The 21,920-nt window shown below is 37.0% G+C and overlaps 1 protein-coding gene across 3 annotated transcripts; it reads right to left on the bottom strand.

The window, feature by feature from the left end:
* Positions 1-4,208: 4,208 nt before the first annotated feature.
* LOC114314493 (uncharacterized) lies at positions 4,209-21,663 on the bottom strand. Of its 3 annotated transcripts, XM_082908870.1 has the most exons (9): positions 21,474-21,663; positions 21,150-21,391; positions 20,726-20,944; positions 20,546-20,636; positions 20,352-20,453; positions 19,863-20,246; positions 19,667-19,762; positions 4,625-4,681; positions 4,209-4,475 (listed from the first exon to the last, which is right to left on the bottom strand). In XM_082908870.1, exons 1-4 carry the CDS (start codon positions 21,484-21,486, stop codon positions 20,574-20,576), a joined length of 537 nt encoding a protein of 178 aa, XP_082764996.1. In that variant the 5' UTR covers positions 21,487-21,663; the 3' UTR covers positions 4,209-4,475; positions 4,625-4,681; positions 19,667-19,762; positions 19,863-20,246; positions 20,352-20,453; positions 20,546-20,573. The 3 variants fall into 3 exon arrangements, with proteins under 3 accessions (XP_082764996.1, XP_082764994.1, XP_082764995.1); XM_082908868.1 differs by lacking the exons at positions 20,546-20,636; positions 20,726-20,944; XM_082908869.1 differs by lacking the exons at positions 20,546-20,636; positions 20,726-20,944 and having other exon boundaries at positions 4,209-4,471.
* Positions 21,664-21,920: the final 257 nt, after the last annotated feature.

The raw sequence follows: 21,920 nt of genomic DNA, 5'->3' as shown, positions 1-21,920 counted from the left end.
ACAACTTGGTTTGGATATTGTAGGCCCTGACCCCTAATTATCTCTTCTATCCACATATGAATTAGGTTACGAGCTTCCAAAACAGGTTGATTTGTCACTATGAACTGAAGTCATGATTTTGAAGGACTAATATCTTAATGAAGAGTCATGAGTTTTTACAAAGTTTATGTATTAAATGTATTTTTGATAATTTTGTTAGTTACTTTAATGTATTTGTCAACGTCTTTTGATTTGTTTAAGCAATTGTGCCAACAACTCAATGAAGGTTCTTTTTGAATAGTGATCAATGTTTGACAATTGAAATAGTGTATGTTTGACAATTGTAATGGTGTACATAAGTAGATTGGATTGTGGAATTTCTTGTGATGGGTTTGCTTTCATTCTCTATGCTATATTATTATAAGGTGTTTCTATTTCTATATTTAATTCTTGTCACCTACTATTGAAGAAATTTAATATTAACTTCACGACATAGCTATTGGCTGATTAATGTTCATTTTAGTTGAAGCATGTATTACTTTATATTTTTTTGCTATATTTTGGCAGACAAGTAGACAAACGTCACTCCATAGTTTCTAGTATTTCCCTAAAACCATGAATAATAATAATTTCTTCTTGTTTGAACCCTTTATTTTTTGGTTCCCAATAAATAGCAGTTACCTTCTTCAAGGATAGGCTGATCATTGTCGATTTAGACTTATGTGATTTTTAGGTTGTTCATGTTAATAGGGAAGTACACAAGTGAGGGAGGTGCATGCAATTCTTAATTATTTAAAAGTATAAATGACACTGAAATCCTTTCAGATTTAGAAATAATATTCACTCAATTATCAATTATATCATAAGTACAATGTGTTCTTTTAAGGTTTTCAACACTTACCCTCTTTTTATCAATAATTTGTTTTTTTCGTTTTTGCTTCATCATGTAACTTGTATCTAAGTAGGTGTATGATTATGGACAGAAACTTATGTAATGAAAATATTTGGTTGGAGTTGATGTTACTGTGATTGAATTGGTTTTGCTTATTTTCTAAGAATAATGTTGTGCAATGAATGAATGAATGAATGAATAGATAGGTTATTTGTTATATTCAATTTCTAGTCTATTTTTCGTAAGAATGAATAGGTTATTTTTTATATTCAATGAATAATGATTACATTTTTGGATTATCACTGTTGAACAGATAAACGAGTTCAGAAAACGTTTTTTTCCCCTTAAATATTTGTTGTCAACATTTTTTTGATAAAACTTAATACAGGATATACAAAGTAACTAATTTACTAATTACTCATACGGGCAGAAAAACAACATAACTAAAGTTGCAAATGTAACACTTTAGAGTTACATAGCTAGTTAAAACATAAGTTTCCCACAAAAGTAAATTGTGGACACACTAAACTTAACACACACAATACATAAGCATAAAACTACGATTACAGCAATTAACAGTTACACAGACAAATATTAGACAAAAAATGTGACAAACTCATTACCGAAATACTTAATTTAACACACACACACACTACATAATTATGGAGAACCTAATATAATTTAGTACAAACATAAACACCTAATCTGAGCTGAAATCGGCAATCTCAGAGTTCGAATAATTTGAAAGATCAGGATCAGAGACAAGTGTAGGATCCTCCATAATAGCCTTGATAGCTTCAGCATTTGGTTATGTTCCGTTCTTTTGGGCATCCTTCTTAATTATATATAGTTGCATATTGCGGGCTAGCCGGTGCATTTGAGAAATCTCATGTCGTAGTCTTTCACATAATCGATCAACATTATCAGGATTTTCCTTTCGGATCTCCACAGAACGTGCTTTCAGCACCTATAGCCGATTTTTTCGACATAATCTTCCCATTTGTACTTGCTCTATAAATAGTGCGGGCCACTTGAAAAAAGTAGTGTTTGCTAAACCATATCCTGTTTGATTGTCAGATGGATCCAGACATGAACCTCCTTCAACTCAATAATACTCGGGCATCATAAAATGTCGTTTCCCAAACCTATCACAATAACCACACGCATAATCTAAAAAAGGTTCTATTGTTTCATCATCAACATCACCATGTCCCCTTCCCCTTCCTCTCCACGTTGTGAATTCTCACCTCTTTGCAAGTTCTTACCACCTCTGCGATTCCTACTCCCTGCCATGAATTGTGTAGCCATGTGATTTTTTGCTAATAAATCAATGATAGTTTCGTAGGGCGAACTGAGTTGTAAGGTTGTGTCTTTACCTTCACTCCTTTATATAGTTGTTTATGAACACTATTGCCATGTGCTCGTATTTATGTCACTTAGAAAGGATGACATGACACATATGTCATATTTCCAACACGAGCTGAGAAAGACATTATAAGGAAAAAAACAAAGAAAATAAAAGCCTCTGCACAAAGTTACATCACATGGCAATCCCACATATACCAACAAGAGATGAGTTGTCACCGTAAAGAAAAAACAAAGAAAATTAAAGCCTCTACCCAAAGTCACGTTGGGCAATCACGGTTGCCACGTGACTTTGTCAATTTAATAAAAAAGGAAGAGGGGTGTTAGAAAGGCAACTATAATTATTTTGATTATTTATTATGTCTAACAAAGTCACTGAACATCTAATTATTTTGACAAATCACTGCTCCAGTTGATAGGTGAATGAGTATTCAAAATTACACAATCCTGCAAAAGTAAGTAATGCATTATTGGTTAATACGATCAACCATTATTAGTCACTCTTGTAGCCAACTCCATTTGATTTTATTCTTTAATTTGTTAATTTCTGGAAATGCCAATTTGTACTTATCTTGCCTGTTCGATGTGACTACTCACTGTAACAAAGAAACAAAACTTTGTTCGAAGTTACAATAGCCATGTCAATTGAGCATGTCATTGTGGGATGAGGGGTGTCTGAAATGCTACTACAAACTACTTCAATTATTTATTAAGTCTGTTAAAGTCACTGCATCACCGAGTTATGTGGACGGATCATTGCACGACTTGGCAAGTCACTGCATGTTGACAAGTCACGAACCATTATAGCATTTTATCTTACACCCTCCTCTGTTTGATTTTATGCTTTAATTGCTAATTTTTTAAAAACACCATTTTGTACTGAAATCGTAACTTCGAAGTGACTACTCATTGTATCAAAAAAGCAAGCCTCCGTACAAAGTTTATTGTGTCCATGTGAACTTGGCCAATTCATAGCGGGATGAATTTAATAAGTTTGTTAAAGTCACTGCATCATTGAGTAATTTTGTATGGATCACTACACGACTTGACAAATCACTGCATGTAGACAAGTCACGAACCATTATAACATTTTATCTTCTATCCTTCTCCATTTGATTTTATGATTGAATTTATAATTTTTTGAAAACACCATTTTGTGACAGCGATATCGTCACTTCGAAGTGACTACTCACTGTATCAAAAAAGAAAGCTTCTGTATCAAAAGGACACTATTTTGCTAAAGTCATTAATGCATCATTCGTTAATACGACCAACTATTTGTATTTTATTTTATAGCCACAACTATTTGAATTTATCTTTTAATTTTGAATTTCTTGAAAATCAACTTTCGCATCTTCAATTTATAACATTTAGGGAAACATTTACAAAATATACTCGGTGATTCTTGTAATTACTGATCGTGGTCATTAATTCCTCTTCTATTGTTTGAGCCAATCTACTCATGTTTTTTCGATACAACCAAACAATATTTAAACGTATGTTTTCCCCAAACAGTGTGACCCACGTTTAAATTAGGTATCCAAACAGGCAATCTTGCACCCTCCACATTTCCCAGGTGATTGTCTATTGGGATTGGTCATAGCAGATCAACGGAACATTGGTCCTAATGTGCCCATCCCAAAATCAATCCTAATAAATTTGTAAATCCCATCCACGCCCACTTAACCCAATAGATATGGACTATTATTATTATTTTTTATTTTGTCTTCAAGGGCTATTAAATGTTTTACATATTTTTAATAATTATTTTAGTTTGGAACATTAACAAAATTCAATTGTAAAACAAATATGGCCTTTTAACAAATATATTTTTCTTTGCGTTTATTATTTTTGCAGTTTATTTTGTAACGAAATAATATAAAATTAATTTTAATAGTTATGACTTACAATTCTTGCACTTTGAAAATGAGAGTACACGTTGACTAGGAGAGTGAATAACATCTTTATCTTAAACCTGAGGAACCGAATTTATGCTAAAAATTTGTATATTAACAAGGGGAGAGCTAATTCATACATCAGTAGTTAGAAAAATGATGGATGAAAATTAGCCCAATTTTTCATACAGAAACAAGATATAGAAAGAGATTAACTTTTCATTCTCCATGAGACTAACAAGCAGTTCCACTTTATGCCACTGTTTCCAACTCTCGGTTTGCCTTTAACCATTGGGCACATTTGCAATTTTCTTGAGAAGCAGAAGTCCATCTCCGAATACTATCTTCATAAGGAACAAGATTAAATATAATTCCTATCTAAACGCATACATATATGGAGTTATTAAACCAAAATAATACATATACAAGCATAGGTACCTTATTGCTAGTTAAAGAGAAAATAATACATTCAAAAAGCTGTGAACAATCTTACCTAAAAAGCATGACCATATTTTTTGTGCAAAGCCTTGCCAACATGAATGTACAGATCCTGTCAAAGATAATTTAACAATCAAAGTGGGCCATATGTGCAGGTAGAAGACCAAATATCAGCACAACAGTACATTGATATTTTCAATAGATATTTTGGTTGAGCATACAATAATTTAAAACAAGCTTTGCCCACAAGCAAGATATTATTTTACAACTTGATGTTGAAATAAAAAAAGATATCCCTATTTTTAATTAAAGGTAAATAAAATTGGCTTCAAATTTAAAGGCCCAATCAAATGCAAGTGTATGAAAAGTAGGCATTAAGGGAACACAAACAGATAATGGAAAACAATAAGTTCATGAAAACCAAGTCACAAGGTAGGCAACAATTGTTACTAGGAAAACAATGTATCTGCTCCATCAAATTCTAGAAGAACAAGCCACTGTATTTCAACACATTGAAGGAGTAAGAAAATTACCAACCAAACATTGAGTACTCATTCCAATATTAAAGAGATGACACAAATTAAATTAAATTGTTAAAATTGTAGCAGTACAATGTTCAAGGTTGATAACATGCTAAGATTCCACTTTGTGCCATTTCCATAGAAGGAGAAATCCAGTACTGAGTAAGAAGCCCATATCTAACCCCACCCTCAAATGCCCTGTTGTTGAGAGAGAGAATCAAGAGTCGAAGAGGGCCAACGCAGTGAAAGTGAATGTGAATGCTGATGGGGTTGAGGACACATTGAGCAAGACTACTATTGCTACTAATTGTACTACTTCTGCTTCGAAGAAGGTGTTTTTTCAAAGGCTATGGAGTGTTGATGATGAGATTGCGATTCTCTAAGGTATTATTGACTGCACTGCCACCAAAGGTGTGGACCCTTCAGTGGAAGAACAAATACAAGACCAATGCCACCAAAGCTAAATTGCCACTACAAAAAAATCAAGATTTAGTAGTGGCCAAAACTATCGCTAAAAGCGGGAAAAGCCGTCGCTAAAAACTAGAACACCGTTACCCGTGGTTGCAATAGCGACGGCCAAACCGTCGCAATAGCCCCATCGGCATATCCTTATAGTGATGTTTTCTACAAATGCTGGTATAGTTATTTTTATTGCGACGGTTGATGTAGTGACAGTTATAAATGTCGCTATATCTTGAATTTACCAATTACTTGCTAACTTTATAGCAACGGGTCAACTGCCACTATATCCTTCACTTTTGCGACATTTTGTGAACCGCTGCTATATTTTGACTGTATTCCATCAGTTTTACACTGTCGCTATAGCCATAGAATTCGTTTTGAATTTTATTTACAGCGACGGTTATTAACCATGGTTGTAGGCTACGTTTTTTTTGGGGGGGGGGGGGAGGGTGAATAAGTCATAAATAAAACGACAAAAAACTACAAGATACAATGGGTATATCGTAGGAGCCAACCAACTATACAAAGACACATAAACCAAAGCACAAAAAAAAAAAGAAAACAATCTAGACAGCGAAAACCATCATGTTCACACGCTAGCGGCAATGACACCAGGCATCAAAGCAAACAACAACATCCAACAAAAAAGCCAACAACCTGCCAAAGCATGCACCAACAACACCAGCAAGAAATTATAGGCTATGTTTACTATTCAATTACCAATAATATATAGCTTAAAATTTTCAATGATTTGCTAACCATTAAGGCCCCGTTTGTTTTGAGTTATAGCAAGGGGATTAGGATTACTAGTACCTTGGGATTAGTATATGGGGTGTTTGTTTTGAGAGATAGCCTTGGGACTATTAATACCTTGGGACTAACTAATACCTTGGTATTACTAATACCTTGTTTGTTTTGAGAGATAGGGAGGATACTACTAATACCTTGGTATTACTAATACCCTTGGGGAGGGGATTCATAGTGAGGAGGTAGAGATGGTATTAGAAAAATAGTGAGGGGATTAGAAATTTTTTAATTTTTTTTATTTTTTATATATTGGAAATTTTTTTTAAAATATAATTTTTAATTTTTTATATTTTTTTATTTGTTTTATTATTTTATATAAAAATAATTTAACAATTCCTCACTACTAATCCCCTCACTATCAATCCCCTCACTACTAATCCCCTCACTATCAATCCCCTCACTAACAATCCCCTCATTATTAATCCCCTCACTATCAATCCCCTCTATTCTATCTCTGCAAACAAACGACCCTCACTAACAATTCCCTCACTATTAATCCCCTCACTATCAATCCCTTCCATTCCATCTCTGGAAACAAACGGGGCCTAATGGTTGTCTCTCACTTATCCCTGCTCACATTATATATCTATAACAATACTATTTTATTCTAATGGCTCAATACTCAATAATTGTAAAAGGTAAAAAAGTCTGCATTTTCATAATCCCAAAATATCCAAAAATAACTTAATTAAAAGGTTCATTACATAACCCTGTAATACAAAAAAGATCCAATGTTTCTAGCAAACTAATAGCCCACACCATAATCCAAAAGATAAACTTGTCACATAACAATAGTACTCAAAAGTATTACTCATGACGCCATTTTATAAAAACCTCCATGAAAAATGTTCAAATCGAGAAATGACGTCCATTGTTTAATACTTTCATATTGTCTTATTTCTTGCAATAAAAATAATTGAACAAGCATAAGTATTATTTTCAATTTTAAAATCTATAAAGAAAATTTAGACTACAAATAATTCTCGACAAGTCTTGTTTATTTTATTTTTTTTGTGGTAAGTATGTGGCTTACATATCAAAAAATAAAGATTACAATGAAATTGAAGATTATATTTGCAAGAATAGGAGGATAAGCAAGATCTAGACATAAAATTTCCCACAACAACATTTTTTTTGACATCCATTCATTTTAATCTCATTTTGTCCTAACCTTACCCAAAAAGGATTTTTTTTAAAAAATTCTTTCAATTTAGTTTCTTTTTCTATCTTTTCTCTCTACAAATTCAAGATTCAAAAATTTATAAATTGCACAATTTTTATTGTCAAATGCATTATGAAATCTTCGATACCAAATCACTTGTACAATGCCACATGATCCCTAGTCACAAGCCTTCAAGATTCATATTGTGTTTTCATTTCAATAGTTTGTATAGTCATAAAGCAACTGATCATAATAATCTTTTTCAACCCTTTGATTTTTCTCACAAGTAACAAAAGGTGTTACTAGTCTTTCTTTCTTTTCAAGTGCAAGAGAAGGTGAGCTTGAGATGACCCAACAAAGTCCAAAAGGCAAAAACACTGATGACAGGGAAAACAAAAGTGGGGTTGGAAGAAATATTTCACATGCTCTCTCTCTCTCTCTATGTGGTGCTCTCTAACTCTTAAGGCAATTGTTCTTTGCATTTGCAAGCACATTGTACAGAGGAAATCAAGTCCCTTCAAATGTCAATAATTTAAAGCCAAAGCCAATGATCACATTATATGTATATGAACATTTGAGGACCCTCCCCACTTGCACAGCCACTACACTCTCAACTCCATTCCTCTAGGGGAGGTCAACGGGGTATCTTTGTGAGCCCTCACATGACATTATTAAATTTGGTGAGAATCTGAATCCTCTGCTAAGAATATTCAATATCTATTTGTCTTACGATACCTTCCAATTACACGATGAATTTCTCTATTTAATTGTGTAGTAGTAGTTGTAAGGAGTATTAGAATAGGAGGATAAGCAAGATCTAGACATAAAATCCCCCTCTCTGTTTTCTTCCTCTGTTTTATGTTTTCTTTTAAACCCAACAAAGGTAGCAAAGAAACCCGCTCCATACCAGCAAAAAAAAATTCTGCATTATGAAGGAACCCACCCTCTCTATTTTCTTCCTCTGTTTTATGTTTTCTTTTAAACCCAACAAAAAAAACTCTGCATAGTTCTTGGTGCTGTTCTTTAAGCACTACAAGTTGATCTCTAAGATTAGATATACTTGAAGACATCTAAAGGGCTTAGAACATGTAAGCAAGCAACCAACAGGTTGGCATTTGGACTGAATCAGCTAATAAAGCCAAACATTAGTAGCAGCCACCAAATCAAGCAACCACTAGCAACATCCAAGGGTCTATTTTTAATTGTATATTACAGTTTGACACGTTGCTGATATTCAAATTTTTTCGATTGCCCAATTCTCTATTCACTGGCTTGTTTGGTATTTTTACGAATGCCAATAAAGGAAGCAAAGTAAAGAAGTCAACCTATCAAATCCCAATTTTGTCCAAACTAACTAACAATTTATTAGTAAAGAAGTCATTAACAGTGGTTCTAAATTTGTGTCTGTTAGGTCCCTTGATTGTCAAATCCGGGTACAAAACTATGTTGAACAAGTTGTAATTTTCCTGTGTTTTTTGTTCTTCCCGCTCGAGCGGGACCATTGGCGCTCGAGCGGATATTGTAGTCTCTCAGTATTTTGACAGGTCTGTAAAAATACCGGAAGGCATGATTTCGCGCTCGAGCGGGCCATCAAGCGCTCGAGCGGAACTCTGTTTTGTCGCTCGTAGATTTTGCTAAAGACGCTCGAGCGGGATGTTGGCCGCTCGAGCGGAGATCGCGGACTCAAGATTCCTATTTATATCTGTTTAGATTGTTTTTAGGACTACTTTTCTTAGATCTTATTCAAGAGTCCTAGGGTTTGGTTGGAAGTTTGGTTCTGAGGTTTTTTTGTGAGTTTTCCTTGACGTTTTGAGAAGAGTTCTTCAATCATGATCTAAGATACATACATCAAGGAGTTGGTTACTTTAAATTCAAGAGAGAGATTTCTTCGGTGGATTCCGAAGATTCAAGCGTAGAGTATCAAAAGGAGTTTGATTCTGTACGTAGTCGTTCATTCGACAAGTGAAGTTGTGGATTCAACTTCAGGATTGATCAGTTCCGAGACGAAAGCATGGTGAAAGAGTTACAGAAGATTCGAAGACAAATTGACTGAGTGGGATAATTTGTATGTTATCTTTGTAATCTTTCTTACTTCAGTAGTGGATTGATTAGTGGCGTTTCGCCCGTGGTTTTTCATTACAATTGAAGGTTCTTCAATTGTGGTTTTTTCCACGTAAAAAATCGTTTGTGTCAATTTATTGTTTGTTCCGAAAAACTAACAATCTAAATCACTTTCATAAGTGCTTGTTGGTTTAGATTGTGTGTTTTGGATACTTGGGATTTGGAATATTTTAATCTTGATCTAATCACGAATCGCTTAGGATTTTCAATTGGTATCAGAGCAGATCACTCTTTTTTTAAAAAAATATAGGAGTGTGATTTTGTGTGACTAGTGATATGGATTCTATTCGTGAAGGTAACTCGACCCATAGACCTCCTTTACTCGATGGTACAAACTATTCTTATTGGAAAGCTCATATGAGAGCGTTTTTAAAATCCATTGATGAGAAAGTTTGGCACTGCGTAATCTATGGGTGGAGTGAACCTACTGTCATCATTGATGATGTTGATATTCCTAAACCCCTTGATAAATGGGACACAATTGATTACCAAAACTCGAGTTGGAACAGTAAGGCTCTCAATTCCCTGTTTTGCTCCGTCACACCTGAAGAGTTTCGTCGTATCTGCACGTGTGAAGTAGCAAAAGAGGCTTGGGACATTTTGGAAACTATTCACGAAGGTACTACTTCTTTCAAAAGGTCAAAACTTCAACGTCTCACCTTCGCTTTTGAAACTCTTTTTATGCGCGATGATGAGACATTTGATGAATTCTATGCAAAACTTAGTGATATCGTGAATTCCTGTTTCACACTCGGGAAAAAAATCCCGGAAGCTAAAGTTGTTGGAAAAATCTTGAGGTCATTACCCGAGAGGTTCCAATCAAAAGTGACAGCCATTGAGGAGGCTCAGAATGTTGATACCCTTAAGCTTGATCAATTGGTTGGAAACTTGCAGACTTATGAAGCCCACTAGATTTCAAAGAAAAAACAAAAAGAAAGTGTGGCTTTCACTAGTGCTCATGAGTCTGCAAAAACTCCGGAGACTGAATTTGATTTAGAGTCTGAGATGACGGCTATGTTTACTAAACAATTTAAAAAAAATTTGAAGAAAAAGAAGCCTAATTTCAGAGACCCTATTTCAAAAGACAAGAGTAATGATAAACCCAAAACTTTTCCACCAAAACTTGCTCCAAAAACTGAAAAGAAGATTGTAAAGGGGCAAGGGGTCAAGTGCTATGAATGTCAAGGGCTTGGTCACATTGCCCTTGAATGCCCTTCGAAAAAGAATCGAAAGAAAGTCTACACTGTGACTTAGGATGATGAAAGCGGGTCGGAGCAAGAACCCGAAGAACCTGAATCTGGAGAAGACGGGGATAGTGCTTTCATGGCATTTTGGTCCACTTTCACTCAACCTCTTCCAAAGCCAGCGGAGTTAGCTCATGGTCAAAACCTGCATCATGCTCCTACCTTTGATGGGAGTAACTACCTGTTTTGGAAAATCAAAATGAGGGCTTTTCTGAGAGCTTTTGATCCAGAAGGCTGGCAGGCTATTGAAGAAGATACAGACAGGGCTGACAATCCGAGCAGTCAGAGAGCCCTGATCACTATTCGTGAAGCAATTTCTACTGAAGAACAGCAACGGGTTGTTCATTGCACAAAGGCTAAAGAGGCATGGGAAATTTTGAGCCAATTCCATGAAAGAGGAAATTCACCTTCACTACCTTCCAGCAATCTTTCTGTCTTAGTTGCCAAATTGGATGAGGTCAAGGAGAATGAAGAGCAAAAAGACGATAACGAAACATCTGAAGATAATGATGAGATCAATGGCGATGAACTACAACAAGCCTACGAAAAGCTGTACGAGGAATCTCTAAATTTGTTCAAAATCAACGACAAACTCTCTCTCAAGGTCAAAACATGTGAGAGTGAGAATGTCAGGCTGAAAGGAGAACTTGTAACAGCAAAGCAGAATATCATCAAGATCTCGAGTGATAGGCAAGACTTATGTGGAAAACTTCTATCCTGTGAAACTGAAAGGAATGAACTCCTAAAGGTGTATTCCACATATGAAGAAAAGCTTGAAAATCTTGAGATGTCACAAGCTACATTGGAAGAGAGAGTCTGTCCAAAACATGAAGAACTCTGTGTTGCTAGAGCCACTATTGTCATGTGGAACAAAGGTTCCAAATCTTTAGAAGACATCCTCGGGTCTCAACAAATGGGTTGTGACAAAAGCGGGCTAGGCTATGGTGCAACAACTCACAAGGGACAGGCCTCCACTTCATATGACATGAAGACTCAAGCAAAGGGAAAGTTGAAGGTAGACCAGGTTGATCTCTCTCTTCATCTACCTAAAGTTGGTAAGATCAACAAAAGGAAGGTAAAACCTGTATTTATTTGTCATCACTGTGGTAAGTATGGCCACATTCGTCCTTATTGCTTTGAATTGTTTGGTAAGGTGTCTCAAAAGGATAGAAATTCGAAAACTTTTTGGGTTAGGAGACAACCTTATATGTCTAGGCGGAATACTAAGACTAAAAAGATTTGGGTGAGAAAAGATGATTTGACTTGTTTACTTGTTCACACGGCTCTAAAAACACGTGATTCACACATGTGGTATCTTGACAGTGGGTGCTCTCATCATATGTCCGGTAACAAATCTTACTTCACCTCCCTTGAAAAATATGAAGGAAGAATTGTTACTTTTAGAGATGGCGGCACTTCTAGAGTCATTGGTAAGGGCTCTATAAGTGTTGCTAGTCTTCCTAAGCTCGAAAATGCTCTTCTTGTTGATGGTCTTAAAGTAAATCTTTTGAGCATTAGTCAAATGTGTGATTCCCATCATGAAGTATTGTTTTCAAAAAATAAATGTGAAATTTTGGATAAAAAGGGAAATACTGTCTTACATGGGGTTCGCACATCTGATAACTACTATGGGATTGTTACTACTAATGATCTCACTTGTCACTCTGCCATCATTAGTAACATTGACCTGTGGCATCAAAGATTAGGTCACATGAATTTCAAAGACCTAACTAAGATAGCCAACAAAGAGCTTGTGAGAGGAGTACCAAAATTGGGTAAGAATTTGAGCCATATATGTGGACCATGTCAACTTGGAAAGCAAACCCGTGCCCCTCATAAAAAGGTGAACAGCTTTACAACCAAACGTCCTCTTGAATTGGTTCACATGGATTTAATGGGTCCTACCCGCACTGAAAACATCGGAGGTAAAAGATACATTTTTTTAACTGTTGATGATTTTACTCGATTTTCATGGGTAAATTTCTTAACGGAAAAATCTGATACGTTTGATGCTTTCCAGGCCTTAGTCTTTAAAATCCAAAATGAACAAGGTGTTTCCATTGGGCGTATCATAAGAATCCGAACCGATCATGGTCGTGAGTTTGAAAATAGTTCGTTTTCGAATTTTTGTGATATACATGGAATTAAGCATGAATTTTCTGCACCTATTACTCCACAACAAAATGGAGTTGTTGAGAGGAAGAACAGAGTTGTTCAAGAAATGGCTAGGGTCATACTCCTTTGTAAGAAACTTCCTCCAAAGTTTTGGGCCGAAGCCCTAAATACTGCTGTTTATGTCATAAATCACATGTATTTAAGGCCTGGCACTTTACAAACTCCATATGAATTGTGGAAGGGATTGAAACCTAATGTAAAATACTTCAAAACTTTTGGGAGTAAGTGCTACAATTTCAAAGATAGAGAGCCTTTGGGCAAATTTGACTCCCGAAGTGATGAAGGTATTTTTCTAGGGTATTCAACCACTAGTAGGGCTTTTCGAGTCTATAACCTGCGAACTTCATCTTTAATGGAATCCATCAATGTGGTTATAGATGACACAGGTGCACCTACTCCAGCAACAATTGAGGATGACAATGATGAGTCTCCAATCTTGGATATTGAACCACAAAATCAAGGAGAAGCTGCGGACCAATCACAAGAAATTGTTACAGCTCCATCCTCGCAGGTAAGTTCAAATCCAAAGAGTGCTGCAAGGGACATCACTCCTGTTGCTCCTGTCACCGCAAGTCCTGAGCTAAAACCATCAGCTAGGGTGAAACTGAATCATCCAGCTCAACAGGTGATTGGAAGTGTCTCGGATCGAATGAAAACCCGAAGACAGATTTGGGATGAGGTATCACATATGTGTTATGTTTCATTAATTGAACCTAAGAATTTTAAAGAGGCCTTGCTAGATGATAGTTGGGTCAATGCTATGCATGAAGAATTAGGTCAATTTGAACGTAACAAAGTTTGGACTCTAGTTCCCAGACCTAGAGACATGAATGTGATAGGTACCAAGTGGATCTTTAAAAATAAATCTGATGAAAATGGTACAGTTGTTAGGAATAAAGCTAGGTTGGTTGCTAAAGGCTGCACACAAGTAGAGGGTGTTGACTATGATGAGACGTTTGCCCCAGTTGCACGTCTTGAATCTATTCGTATTTTGCTTGGTGTTGCATGTTTTCTTGGCTTTAAATTGTTTCAAGTGGATGTGAAAAGTGCCTTTCTGAATGGGTACTTGAGAGAAGAGACATGTTGAGCAACCAAAAGGGTTTGAGGACCCTAATTGTCCTAATCATGTCTACAAGTTAGACAAGGCTTTGTATGGATTGAAACAAGCCCCTCGAGCTTGGTATGATAGACTTACTACCTTTCTTCTTGATAATGATTTTCAAAAGGGTAGTGTTGATAAGATTTTATTTGTGAAACATACTAAGTCTCATATTCTTGTTGCTCAGATTTATGTTGATGATATTGTGTTTGGATCCATTGCTGAACATCTTGTGAAATATTTTTCGGATTGCATGACACATGAGTTTGAGATGAGCATGATGGGAGAGTTGTCTTATTTTTTGGGTCTTCATATTAAACAGTCTCCTTCAGGTATATTTGTGTCTCAGTCTAAGTATGCGAAAAATCTTGTGTCTAAGTTTGGTCTTGAGTCTGCCAAACATGCACGCACTCCCATGAGCACCAGTCTTCACCTCTCCAAAGATTCCTCTGGTATTGATGTTGATCCTACCCTCTACATAGGAGTATGATAGGGAGTCTTTTGTACCTCACAGCCAGTCGTCCTGATATTGCTTTCAGTGTAGGTGTTTGTGCCCGCTACCAAGCTAGTCCTAAAGAGTCTCATCTTCTTGTTGTCAAACGCATCATTAAATATGTTAATGGGACATTGGGGTATGGGCTTTGGTTTTCTACTGATACTACAGCTGAGATTACTGGTTTTTCTGATGCCGACTGGGCAGGGTGTGCTGATGATAGGAAAAGTACATCTAGGGGGTGTTTTTATCTTGGGAATAATCTGGTTTCCTGGCATAGTAAAAAGCAAAATGCCATCTCTCTCTCGACTGCTGAGGCTGAGTACATTGCTGCAGGGAGTTGTTGTGCACAAATGCTGTGGATGAAGCAAATGCTTCATGTTTATGGGATAGAACAGAACATTCTCACTCTTTTCTGTGATAACACAAGTGCCATAAACATTTCAAAAAATCTTATCCAACACTCACGCACCAAACACATTGACATACGTCATCATTTTATTCGAGAGTTAGTGGAAGAGGGCCTTGTTGTTCTTGAGCATATTCCCACTGAGCATCAAAAAGATGATATTTTTACAAAACCCCTTGATCTTCTTCAGTTTGAGTTCCTTAGAAAGACCTTGGGTGTCATGCTCGATCACTAGAGTGTTACTTGTTTCTTGAGTAGGTGTAAGTGTTTTGCCTTATGTATGCTTGGATGTCATAATCTCATTGTCATTGATATCTGTTTTACTTGCATCCAACTTTTTATGTACACTACTCATGCTGCTCACAAGATCTCATTGTTCATTGGTCATAACTCATTTTGAATGCCCATGCTCATTAACCTCATGATCTCATTCTGTACACATCCTTGAGATTAATTGTTGCAGGGGTTTCCGCACAAGTGATCAAAGTTCTCTATGGACCACTAACAGTGTTTCTTGTACTTTTACAGTGGAATTGACCGATACTAGCATATCATGGGTGATGTTGAGTCTCTTAACCATCTACCATCTGTTTTCACTTCCACGATTTCTCCCTCAGTTCTTTGAAGTCCGGGCATTAGGAAAAGGCTACCTCATAGGCACCAACCAGGCCATCCTTTATGATTTCATTCTTCTCTGGTTTGGTTTCCATACTGTTGAGAGTGAATGCCACCAGTGAGTGCCCACAAGAAAGAAAATGTCAAAAAAAAAAAGGGGGGGGACTCATTGATTGAGGGGGAACCTCCGTATTTACTCAACAAATACCCGGTGATTCCTAGTGGTTTGACTTTTCTCTGTATTGTTGAGTTACTCTTGATGGAGGTCCAACCATCCGATCACTACTAGGATTAACTCTAGCTCAGTGTCCTCTCATGGATTGCACACACACACTTTCTTTTGTGAGCTCTCATGTTGGATTTTGAGTTGTACATTCTCATATAGCTTATGATCATTGATTATATTTTATCTGCTTTGCTCATGATTTCCAGTGTCATTTTTTTTTCAAACATTGCAAGGTTACAGAATTCATGAATTGCAAATTATTACTTCTTCGTCGTCATTTTGGCTAAATGTGATCATCTACTTTTGTCCCAGGTCACTTCTAGATATTGAGTTTCTTGTTTTATTTATAAAAAAAAAAAAAAAAACCAGCTCGAGCGGATATTTCCACGCTCGAGCGTGTTTTTGCGCCTTGCAGTAGTTTGCTCTTTGCTTTACAGTTCTGAAAGAGGTATTTTTGCGCTCGAGCGTCCTTATTCGAGCTCGAGCGGGTGTCAGCTTGCCTTAACTCACGCTCGAGCGTTCCTTCTTATGCTCAAGCGAACCTATTTTGTATAAAACTCCCTCCCTCGACTCTTCAGGTCATTTTTTTCCTCCTCTTCAGTTTCTCAGACCTAGGGTTTGGCTCGTGGGCTTTGCGTGGTCGATTTCACCTTCCTTCTTCCTCTTCCTTGCCGATTTCCCCTTTGGTAGGTTTTACCCTCTCTTCTCCTCTGTTTTGTTTAATATTTCGGCACATTTGAGGGTTGTATTTCGGGTTTTTGGGTTTTTTGTGTTTCATTTTTTTCCCCTTTCTCTCACACACTTTCACTGCATCGTCCTGTCTTCCTCATGCTGCATTTCTTGTTTGTATGTATGGAGTCTGTATTGCCCATTCAACCTAGGGTTCTGTATTCCACATGCTTGAGGTATTTGTGTTTGTGCTACAAGTTTGAGCAACTATTTTGACCACATGATGGAGTCGTGTTGCCATAGGCGTTCTCTTGGTTTTTATATCGGTGATTAGCTTCACTAGGTCATTGATATTCTACCATTGCCATTATGCACATTTTTGCATTCTGCAATTTCATTGATATTTGTCCTCCATGTTTATGAAAAGATATCATTGATATTTGTCCTCCATGTTTATGAAATGATATCATTGATATTTGTCCTTCATATTTGTGCATTATGCGTTTCATGTTACTAATGTTCTCTGTATTGTGCCTGGTTTGCTTTTCGGGTTTGGTTTCTTTTTGGCTTTGTTGGGTTTTCGGGTTTTAGTCCTCTTTCATCTCCTCATGTCGGCCCCTAAACGCCGCAAGGCAATAGTGTCTCATCCATCCTTTAATTCTGAGAGGTTTCAAATTGCTAAACAAGACAAGTTGTTCCATAAATCTTTTGAGACTCGCACTGTTCACCTAGAACGAAATGTCCAGTCTAACACTTTCGAGTCCATCCCTATCCGTCCATTGTTTGATCCTCTCGGTGGTGATTTGGTGTTGTCTTTTTCTGGGCGTCAAAATCTCAACTGGGTCCGAGAATTTTACTGCAATATTGAGCACATTAGTGATTTTGAACCTTCATTCACTACTTGGGTTCGGTCCAAGTCCATTTCTGTCACACCTGCTCTCATTCGCCATCTTCTTAAGATTGATCAAGTGTACCCTCAACACTATCCTTTTCCTGTTCCAGGCCGTCCTACCTGTGATTTCCATACTGTGACTGAGGTGTTATGTGGTTCTTCTCGTCCTTGGCCTACGGGCGCTTTGATTAAACAGTTTGAACTTCTTCCGGAGTTTAGACTGCTTAATCTGATTGTTTGTGCAAACATCCTTGTGACCACTCACTCCTCCGAAATTAATCAAGACCAAGGTTTTGTTTTGTTTTGTATCGCCCGTCACATGTCTATTGATCTAGCTACCCTGATTATTAGGAAAATGATAGGTGTTTCTAGAAATAAACAGTTAGGACTTCCTTATGGTTGTTTGATCAACCGTCTTTTGTCTGCACTTGGGGTTCGAGTGTTAGAGGATGATGAGTTTGCCTTCCCTTCCCGACCATTCACAAAGAAAACTGTTTCTCAGAGTCGGGCTCATGTTGAGGAGGAGTCTTCTCGGGCTGATACTTCTGCCGGTACCACTGCTGGCCTAGCTGAGGAGGCTGAGTTTGACGCTACAGCAGCCGGGGGTGAGGAGGATGCTGTTCCACCTCGAGCTTTTTCTGATCAGCTTCAGCTTTTTGAGGCGACTATGACCCGGCGCTTGGACCTTCTGGATGCCCGCTTCGATGCTTTTGATGGTCGTCTTGGTCAATTGGAGCAGACTGTCGTCCACACTACTTCTCAGCTAGCCCACATCATTTCCTTACTTCAGATTCAGCAGCCACCATCTCCCCCTGGTGCATGATTCATTGATTCCCGGTCAAAAAGGGGGAGATCGGTGTTACGGTGGTGCTCTTTTTGTGATGATCTTTGTGGTATACATTTTTTTTGATATTTTGTTCATATTTGGATATGTTGGATACCTTGTTGATATTCGAATAGGTTGTAGTTGGTGGATACTGTATCATGGTTCTCTTTTTATGTATGTTTTGGTATATTCTTATACAGTTCCACAAGTTTTGTTTTTCTGGTATGTTGATAGTTATTCCACAGGTGAATGTTGAATGAAGTTGGATGGATGGATTAATTGATCACAGGGCAAGATTGTTTGATAATAGAGCTGTTTAGAGTTTTTTTTTTTTTGTTTATTAATCTTGTCTAGTGCGTGTGTTTAAGAACATTTGTTTAGAAAGGTTTTGTCCGGAAATTGACAAAGGGGGAGATTGTTAGGTCCCTTGATTGTCAAATCTGGGTACAAAACTTTGTGTTGAACAAGTTGTAATTTTCCTATGTTTTTTGTTCTTCCCGCTCAAGCGGGACCATTGGCGCTCGAGCGGATATTGTAGTCTCTCAGTATTTTGACAAGTCTGTAAAAATACTGGAAGGCATGATTTCGCGCTCGAGCGGGCCATCAAGCGCTCGAGCGGAACTCTGTTTTGTCGCTCGCAGATTTTGCTGAAGACGCTCGAGCGGGATGTTGGCCGCTCGAGCGGAGATCGCAGACTCAGGATTCCTATTTATATCTGTTTAGGTTGTTTTTAGGACTACTTTTCTTAGATCTTATTCAAGAGTCCTAGGGTTTGGTTGGAAGTTTGGTTCTGAGGTTTTTTTGTGAGTTTTCCTTGATATTTTGAGAAGAGTTCTTCAATCATGATCTAAGATACATACATCAAGGAGTTGGTTACTTTAAATTCAAGAGAGAGATCTCTTCGGTGGATTCCGAAGATTCAAGCGTAGAGTATCAAAAGGAGTTTGATTTTGTACATAGTTGTTCATTCGACAAGTGAAGTTGTGGATTCAACTTCAGGATTGATCAGTTCCGAGACGAAGGCGTGGTGAAAGAGTTACAGAAGATTCGAAGACAAATTGACTGAGTGGGGTAATTTGTATGTTATCTTTGTAATCTTTCTTACTTCAGTAGTGGATTGATTAGTGGCGTTTCGCCCGTGATTTTTTATTACAATTGAAGGTTCTTCAATTGTGGTTTTTTCCACGTAAAAAATCGTTTGTGTCAATTTATTGTTTATTCCGAAAAACTAACAATCTAAATCACTTTCGTAAGTGCTTATTGGTTTAGATTGTGTGTTTTGGATACTTGGGATTTGGAATATTTTAATCTTGATCTAATCACGAATCACTTAGGATTTTCAGTGTCAATGTATGTGTATTGTAATGATGACTTACCCCGATTAGAAGGTTGCATTTCATGACTCCAAAAGAGGATCTTTGATGTGTTTGTAGAGAAGCTTGGTCGGGAATGCCACTAGATCCATCTGTCGCCTATTTATACAATACAATTTACATATGTATGCATAAATTTAGAAAAGGATAACTTATGATAAATACATCATATAAAAGAATATGTTATATGTAGTTATACCTGCAAACCACTAGAACTATGTCTCTATCTCATCAAAAATGTTACTTGCTCTTTTAAAGAGTTTATTACAGCATCTTGAGCTTGCAACTGAATACCTTGAGCTTGTAACTAATCACCTTGAGTTTTTAGTTGTTCCTTCAACTCAATTATAGTGTCTTTGTCTCTTATTCTCTCTTCATCAGAAGCCATTCTTAAGTGGTCGAAACTATTACACATGAAGCCATGCTTGGAAGGAGTAGGCCCAAATCCTAAACCTCGAACACAACCATGATGTTCTTTACCTATCACTTGAGAATAAATATCATTTGGTGACCAAGATATACAACCATTAACATTTCCTTCGGGGCTACTTGGTTGTGAGCTCATCAAAGCTTCTAGTTTTTCCTATAGCATAAATGGGGGGAAAAAAAAAGAAGACAAAGAACGAGAGTGATTGTTTGCCACAAACACATTAGAATTTTGAAAATGCAACTTATTAAAAGGGCATACAATTTTTGTAGCTGCTACTTCATTGACTGGTGTCCCATCCTTCCTTTTGTGAAACAGCATATAAAATTTTGCTTGATCTAGTGCAATCTTATCTTTTTGCTCCTATATAACAATCATATCGTTTCAGAATAAATTCATAATACAACGTGCTAACCAAGTTCAAAATATAAAACAAGGAATGAAGTTTGAAATACCATATCATATGCATGTTGTGCATAAGTTTTAGATCCTGCTATGTGCACTTGTTTGCTCTCGCCGGCTTTCCTTATTGGTTGTACTAAGTTCCTTCACTCATAAATGCATAACAATATGTTTAAAAAAAAATGATATATTGACATTGTATTATTTGATAGAAAACATACATCTATGCATACATGTCCTTCCTTTGAAAACCAATACGCGACAAGGTCAGCATAGTGCTCACAGTTAACTATTAAAGGCGCAGTAGCTACTATCTGTGCTGCTGTCTTTGTCTCATCATAGTACTTTGCTTCTAAACTACATTTCCAATTTCTCCATTTCTCTCCCATTGACTTCAATGTTCGATGCCTAATCATATCCCTTCTCTCATCTTGAGAAATAGCAAACTTGGACTACAATTGTATGTTTTTTTCATGTTATGAACATTCTTAAAATTATCAATGCAATAATATAAACTAAATTTGTGCATTTCTTTGCCTACTTCTCATATTTTTATTTTTACTTCAACTATAATAGCATGGAAGATTGTCTTTTTCACATGCATATGATCTCTCTTATAGTAGAATTATCACAAAATACTTGCAGTTAGAAAATTACCTCGATAATATTCCAACAATCTTCTTTACACTGATTTGGCACTTCATGCCAATTCTTGTACTTAATTGGGCAAAAGTGTGGCTTCCTAGCAATGGTGCCTATGAAGCGACTGAACATACCACCCTCTGTAGAAATAGCCTGCAAATCCTTGTTGAAGGTGAGCATAACGCGTTCTTCTGGAGTCAAATTCCACACTTCAACCATACGTGTAATTCCTCGTGTGTTTCGCTTGGTCAATGCATCTATTACAATACAACAACGAAATATATCATGGAAGTGAAGGTTGACTTGTAATTTGTACCTCAACTAAAAATCTAATAATACCTGTACGTTGCATTTCTTCTTCCCTTGACCGGTCCTCATCTAAATCATCTTCAAACTGAGGGTTAACCTCTGATTCTTGAGGCTAAGGGTATGGAACATGTGACGGAGCATGTGAGAAGGGATGTGACCAACGAGGTTGTGAAGAGCCATTTGATCGATTAGGCTGTGAAGTTCCATTTGGCCGATTAAGCTGTAAAGAGGCATTTGAACGACTAGGTTGTGAAGTTCTAAGAGGATTATGTTTAATGTAACACCTTTTTTTGGAGGAACAGCTCCTAAGTTACAGAATACACCAAGTGTAAGGCCCCGGTGTCCCATATCGGGAATGGAGGGGGAGTTCCTGGACTATAAAAGTAAAAACCTGTACCCTTATATAGCATCGAGGCCTTTTCCCAAATGGTGAAATCCCTATTAGAACTCCCCAATTAAGCGTGCCTAGGCTGGAGT

The sequence above is a fragment of the Camellia sinensis genome, chromosome 15, assembly GCF_055761805.1.
Source record: "Camellia sinensis isolate YWXY chromosome 15, ASM5576180v1, whole genome shotgun sequence".
Lineage (NCBI taxonomy): Eukaryota > Viridiplantae > Streptophyta > Magnoliopsida > Ericales > Theaceae > Camellia > Camellia sinensis.
The sequence above is the reverse complement of the archived record's forward strand: the minus strand, read 5'-3'. Positions and strand labels throughout refer to the sequence as shown.